The sequence below is a fragment of the Equus asinus genome, chromosome 25, assembly GCF_041296235.1.
Source record: "Equus asinus isolate D_3611 breed Donkey chromosome 25, EquAss-T2T_v2, whole genome shotgun sequence".
NCBI classification, from domain to species: domain Eukaryota; kingdom Metazoa; phylum Chordata; class Mammalia; order Perissodactyla; family Equidae; genus Equus; species Equus asinus.
Window position 1 is genome coordinate 14,116,211 of NC_091814.1, and position 6,993 is coordinate 14,123,203.

At 45.1% G+C, this 6,993-nt stretch overlaps 1 protein-coding gene across 5 annotated transcripts in view; it reads left to right on the plus strand.

The window, feature by feature from the left end:
• SNX27 (sorting nexin 27) overlaps nt 1-5,887 on the plus strand; it is a 67,250-nt gene extending 61,363 nt beyond the window's left edge. For 3 of the 5 annotated variants that reach the window (XM_014868200.3, XM_044757650.2, XM_070496914.1), the window contains 4 exons: nt 50-199; nt 501-629; nt 997-1,056; nt 1,970-5,887. In XM_014868200.3, coding sequence (XP_014723686.1) covers nt 50-199; nt 501-629; nt 997-1,056; nt 1,970-2,017 — 387 coding nt within the window. In that variant the 3' untranslated portion in view covers nt 2,018-5,887. Of the gene's footprint in view, nt 1-49; nt 200-500; nt 630-996; nt 1,057-1,173 lie in introns of all 5 variants that reach the window. The other 2 variants (XR_001402420.3, XM_044757648.2) reach the window with 2 other exon arrangements.
• Nucleotides 5,888-6,993: the final 1,106 nt, after the last annotated feature.

Genomic DNA, 6,993 nt, shown 5'->3' on the forward strand with positions numbered 1-6,993 from the left:
AGTTCCGTAGTGACAGTGTTTCTCCTTGCGTTTTTTTTTTTTTTCCTAGTACCTCAACATGCTAAGGACTTGTGAGGGCTACAATGAAATCATCTTCCCCCACTGTGCCTGTGACTCCAGGAGGAAGGGGCATGTTATCACAGCCATCAGCATCACGCACTTTAAACTGCATGCCTGCACTGAGGAAGGACAGCTAGAGGTGAGAGTTCAGCAGAGGGCTGGGGCTGGGAGTGCTGGGGATACTTTGATGCTCGCTCACTTGTTAGGTTTTAGTTTCTTCTTGGAGGGAAATGAAATCAAAACTGTTCTGACTGGGGTACATAGGCACTGATCCACACTGCTCCTCACCTTCTTTGGCTGTTTACACTGACTTGTATTCTTCTGTCACACTCTTTTCCCTGACATCTCCACGCATGTCTCTTCTGCTACCTAGTTCAGAGCCATCTTGCCTAAACTCCCCAGCATTCTCAAACTTATGCTTTTTGTTCTTGGTTGTTTAGAACCAAGTAATAGCATTTGAATGGGATGAGATGCAGCGATGGGATACTGACGAAGAAGGAATGGCCTTCTGTTTTGAATATGCACGAGGAGAGAAGAAGCCTCGATGGGTTAAAATCTTCACACCATATGTGAGTGGTAGACAGGGAAGCATGCTTGGGGAAAGTAGATTGGGCTTAAAGTTCACCTTAAGCTAAATGCGTAACTGGAGAAATAGCCGTTGTCTTGAGATCGGAACCTGTTTGAATCTCAGAGGCCCAGGTTCTCCCCGTGTTTCCTTTACGCCTGACTGGGATTGGCAATTTCACATCCCACTTGACTCACAGTTACCACTAGAAGGAGCCAGAGAATAATAGATGAGCCAGGCCTCGGTTTTGTGGTGCTTGTCATGCTCAGCAAATTTGGAAGGTGGGGTGACTGGGGGCAGGAGTTCAAAGGTGTGGCCCTGTGGTGCCCCGTCTTAAGAAGCCAGTGAGTGTTGCTGTGTTTTTTTTCCAGTTCAATTACATGCATGAGTGCTTCGAGAGGGTGTTCTGCGAGCTCAAGTGGAGAAAAGAGGTAATTCTAAACAGTCTTAAATTGACTTTTTCGTCTTTTTTTTTGTTTTTTTTTTTTTTAATTTATAGGCTCATGGCCAAATATGAGGGACCCTCACCTCCATCTCTGTCTTTCTAGGAATATTAGTTAGAGACTGGTTATCCCGTGTGAGCCAGGATACTCTTCCAGAGAGGTTAGCCTTTGGATGCTGAATGGACTGTACAAAAAAGCCCTGCTTCTACCCTTGTCCAGAGGGTGGCCACTGGCTACAGGCTGTTCCATCCCTCATGACTTCATGGATCCTCCTCTGCCTGTTTTTTATCAAATAACCCTCCATGTTGTTCCTGACCCAGAAGGGCAGCTGTCCTCAGTTTGAACCGTTCTGACTGGATGAGCCATGACAGAGGCTGTCTAGGCTAATAACCAAGAATGTGTATGTTTGGGAAAGTTTTTGCTACTGCTTTACTGCTGTCTGTATATGCCAGTGCTGGAGCAGAATTTGGAAGATTCTGAATAATTAGCTGCTTATTCTCAAAGAAAATGTTTCCGAGGTTCAGAAGGTAAAATCAGGAACATGAAAATTTATATTCTTGGTGTAGAAGAAAGAACATTGGGTTCTGGGAATCAGATGTGGATTTTCTACCAGCTTTTTTTCTCCCTATGATTTTGGGCAAATCAGCCTCCCTAGATCTCGGTTTTCTCATCCTTTGTCGTCTGTAAAACGAGAAGGCAGAACCAGATAATTAATGTCCAAGGTCCCTTCCAGCTCTAAAAGGCTGTGATTCTAGATGGGAAGTTAGATCAGTGGAAGAAGCCAGTCAGATCAGGTCATCTAGTCATACATTTTCCATTTCTAGTTAAGGGGTTGTCTCCAGATGGGGGAAATGTGGACACCTAAGGCTTCCCAATAACTCTTTTCTTTTTTTCCTTTCAGAACATTTTCCAGGTGGCGAGGTCACAGCAGAGGGATGTGGCCACCTAGCCTTTCCTTCTCCCCTTCCCTTCTCTTCACCCTCGTCCTCTTATCCCTTTCATCTCCCATGTCAGACAGAGTAACCATTAACACAAAAGAAGAGAAAAAGGAAAAAAGTCATTATATTCAAAAGCCCTAAACTAAATATTATTAATAATCCTTCTGAATTTCATGTCTCTGGAATTGAGCTGGTAGAGAACAACAGATTGGTCAGCACCAGGAGTCAACTGAGTTAAGACAGAAAAAGAAATACACCCAACCAACTCGCCAAAGGTATCTTTGTCCTTTCACCTGGGCCTCATACCAACAAACTCTCCTTGTACTATATTTTTAAAACTGGAACTATGAACTCCATCCATTTGCACTGTTCAGACATATATATGTATGTATGTAAAAATTATATATACACAAATTAGCTGCACGTATATACATATATATATTTCTTTTTAAATTTCATATTGATGGCAGTACCTTTTTTAGCTTGTGTTTTTACACACCTTTCACTAGAATTCATGACTTCTCTCTTGCTGTCTTTATTTTGAAACAAACTTTAAAAAGGAAAAAAAAAAATTTACAGGGAAAATACCTCTCCTCATGAAGGACTTGAAAAGTTTACAACCTGCTTGGGTTTTTTCCCCCCTTTTTTGTATTGAGTGAAGATTCTGGCTCATGGGTTGCCATAGAGTTTGAGAAGCAAGGAGCATAGTTTCTTTATCTTCCAGGAGGCCGCTGGGGAGGAGAAGGAGCTGTGTTTCTCAAGGGCAGCCAGGCTGCAGATCTGCAGGGAGAGTTTGAAAACTTGGTGTGGTCTCTTGTTTCCAAGACAGTTTCTCTGGTCCATCTCTCTCTTCCACTCGTGGCTTTCTAGCCACATTCCACATTTCCCTCCTGCTTCCCCAGGGTCACTTGTATGCTTTCCCTCAACTGGCCTAGAATGGAGGGGAGGGTGGGCTCAGGAGGTTGATGCCACAGGAACCTAAAACACTTCATGGTCGTAATTTCCTATTTCCCTCTCATTTCTGAAGCAGTGATGGTACTACTGGCCAGAGTTAAAGCTGATACCGTTAGGCACAAAGGTTGGACTTAGGCAGGGGAAAGGAAGGAAGAAATGCCCCGTGTGCATAAGCTTTTCCCTACTCCATTCCTGACCAGTAACCACCCATAACTATGACATTATCTCTGACTTCCTGAAACAGCTGCGTTGGGGAGGGATCTGACAATATCTCCAAGGCTTTGGGGCGACTTGGAATGGGTCAGTGGTCTGTGCCAACCAAACCATAGCCTATCCAAGCCAGCTGAGGACCCAGGAAGGAGCAGTAGGACTATGGTTGATTTGGGTTGGATCTCAACCTTTAATTAAAAGGAGACTGAAGGAAAACCTTTTTGTTCCTCAAAGAGCTCCTTATCTGACTTTGCAGTTAGACCTTTTGAGACTTAAGAGCTCCATCCCAGAATGTAGGGCCAGGGCTGCCTCGGGTAGGGCAATATTCTCAGCCCCCGGGCTTTGTAGATACTGCATCAGGACCTCTAAGTCAGGCTCTGAAATAACTGGAACACATCTTTGAGCCTTCTTTTCTTTTTCTCTTCTTCACCTTCTGAACAAAAACCTCCATAGGGTGGTATCTTTTGCTTTGTCTAACTGGGAGGCACCATAGCTGGTTGTAGTCAACTCAACTGAGCAGTGTTGGGGTGGTTTGAAGTTTCTTTTTTTGTAACTTGTTTTTGCATATCATTGTGAGGCCACTTTTCTTTCTCTCTCGCTCTGTTATCCTGGCAGCCACTTGCCTCAAGGGACTATTGGGTCATATAGGACATCCCACCTTCCCTTACCTTTTCCAGACCCAGGGGGATCACAGAGTACAAAATGTAAGAATGCTGAATGTTAAAAGTTGCAGAGAATGATCCCTGATTTGAAGGCTTTGACGTAGAATTAACTGCTTTTGGCTTGGATGAATTTAATAATGAGCCAAAGGTCCCTCGAAAGAAGATATGTTGATTTCCCACTCGAAGATGCTAAAGAGGCTTTTGGCACCAGCTGTGTTCAAACTGTAAAAATAGCAGCAATTTTCCCCTGTTCCCTCAGAGTGGGAGAGGAATGAACAAATCCAGGAGTCCGTGCGACAGCCCAAATGCTGACCTCCGGATACGAGACGTAGCGGGGATGCCCTTAGGATGGAGGCCCCTTCGAGTAGGTAGATGCTGCACCGTTCCCTTTCTGGCATAGCATTCACTTGGTGCTTTGGATTTTGGGTGAGGGCCCCATAGGGCGTTGGCCTTTTGGCAGCATCTGTTTAGGAACAGCCTCTACCTGAGGCTGTACCACGAACAAAGCACCCAGCTGCAGCAGGGAGGGGGAAGGAGGGAGACCCTGGAGGACCGCGCCTTCTCCTCTTCCACCTGCAGCAGGCCTCATGCAATGGGCAGAAGTCACCATGGCTGTGGGGCTCCACAGGATCAAGCTCTTCTTTGCATGAAGCAGTGTTAGTGTGATAGTCCTTTCCCCCGTGCTCTGCACTTCCTTTCTGTAATCCCTACTACTTTCCTTAGTCCTGGGTTCTGCCCAGGGAGGCTTCTACCCAGTCTTCTTCTGCAGTTTGTCTCTGGGAAATGGAGGGGATGCCCCTTCCCCCTGCTTTGCCCCAGCAGAGCCAGCAGGATCTTCCTGATCTCCTGTTGTCCTCTCCTCCAAAATCAGTTTCTGTCCTCTTTGGTAAAAGCTCAGTTTTTTAGCGATCAGGAGAAAATGCAGTCCCTGAGAAACCTGTCCCTGTAGAAAGGTTCTCCTGGGCCATGCTTTGGGCTCTCTGCTCTTTATATTTTTATTCTACTCTCCGTTTTTCTGCCCTCCCCTTGCCCTAGGCCTCAGCTTAGCACAGGTGGGTGCTCAGGGCGGCTCCTAGGACTGGACAGAGCTCTCAGGAAGGAATTAGTTCAACATCCTCATGCCTGGCCCATCTAGTTTCATCCTTCAGTTACCCAGGCCAGTAGCTTTGGGTTATCCCCTCTTGTAGCTCCAAACCCAGTGCTTAGAGCAGCAATATAGGGCACTGACAGGAGATGACACCTCTCTCTCTCATCTCAGAATTTACCAACTATGGGCCTGGTTCCTAGGAGGCAGTTTTCTTAAAGGGGACTGCATTCTGGTTAACTTGAAGTCTCCAGACCTGGAGGGACCACCGTGCCCTCCCTTCTGTCCATCGTGCCCTCTGGCTGGATTGATTCAGCAGGAGAAACCATTTGGTCTGTGGGACCCCAACATACTGCTAGGTTCCTTCACCAGATTCATTGTGTCATGTGAGCTTTCTTTTGGAGGGAGGATGATGTGGTTGAACACACAGAGAGAGAGAATGGAAGTGATGATGTGCATCTTTAGCTCCTCATCTTCCAGTTCCCTCCTGCCTTCCTCTGCTCCTAAACCTGAGTATATCATGCCAGGCCTCACTCATAGCAGGACAGCATCAGCTCACTCCTCAGCAATAATCTAGGCTGTGTGGGAAGGTTAGGGCTCTGGGGAGGAACAGAACTGAAGAGGGGAGTGATATGGGGTGGAGGCACTGGGCCAACTGCTAACCTTGGACACCAATTTTATATCATGCCCCCCTTTTAAGCCGATGAGCTGGGCTTCAGTTTTCCCCAGGCCATGACACTTTTAATTTATTTGAGAGAAACTCTAATTGTATTTTCACTGCAGTATCTTGTATTTTTTATTTGTGATTTAAGAAATGTGAAGAGAAAATACACAGACACATAATGGCTAACAGTGTTTCTTTCATTCCTTGTTCTAGAGCTAACCACTCTAAAATTGTTTGGTAAATGTCACTTAGTGTAATTAATTGTAACATATTCTTTTAAATAAATTGATTTATTGATGAAACTATTCTTTGGTTTCCTAGACTACAAATCCTTTGGGTTGTGTGGGAAGAAGTGAAGAGGGACCTCTGAGATTTGAGTTTGAATGGTCAGTCAGATGGGAAGGAACATATGACCAGTTCTCCCAAGCTACTAGTGAGGCAGTCTTTTGAGGGCAGGAAATGGGCTAGGGTGGGAAAAGGAGAAGCTGGGAGGCCCCTGGCCTAATGATCTGTTTCCAGTGGCTCCTTTAAAGATTCCTTCTTCTCCCTCAGATCTCAAGGGTTGATTGTGCTAGCCTGCACAAACTCCATGTTAAGACTCACAGGACTCCTCTCCCTCAGCTTTATGCATTTAGAGCCTGGCAAAGCCCTTGGGACAGATCGTAGCCCTGTCCCCTTCCCCCAGCAACATGTATATATTTCCTTTTTTCATTTTTCAACTCAGGAAACTTCTCTGGAATCTGAACTGAAAGGTACATAGTACCCCTAATGAATGCCAGCACAATGCCAGGCACTCTGGATGGTTATGGCCCCTCCTCTGCCCACACCCCTGAGAAAAAGTGTGGTCCTGCATGCTCTTTGCTTTTACAGAGGAATGTCAGATGCCGTGGCCTAATTACCCACTCTTAGCTCCTATTCCTCTCTGTGCATTAGTTTATGGACGGAATCTGCTCTGGAAAGCTCAGCATTCGTGGTAGGTAGGACATGTTTATTATTTTTATAAACCTTCCTTTTTTATTATTTTTATAACCCTTAACTGTGTGCTTTTGCTCCTTGATTGAAGAGCATCAGAGCAAGGACTAGTTTGACATTTTGTTTGGCAGCTGAGGAGAGAGACATTGTTCTTGGTCTCATTCACTCAGCCATCAGCATTGAATGATTGGAATCTGACAAATATTTCCATCCTAATGGGGGAAATTTTTTTTCTTTAACAAGGAAAGAATCCATAGAGAAGTATAAAGTGGAATTCCAGAGTTAGAATTACAGAAGTTAAAGTCAGTAAACATTTATTGAATGTCTCCTGTGTGCAGGGCATTGTGTTAGATACTGCGACAGATACAAAACCAAAGTAAGAAACATTCCACTAGCTTTCAGCCTCACAGAGGAATGAGAGATTGACAGATCACCATGGTA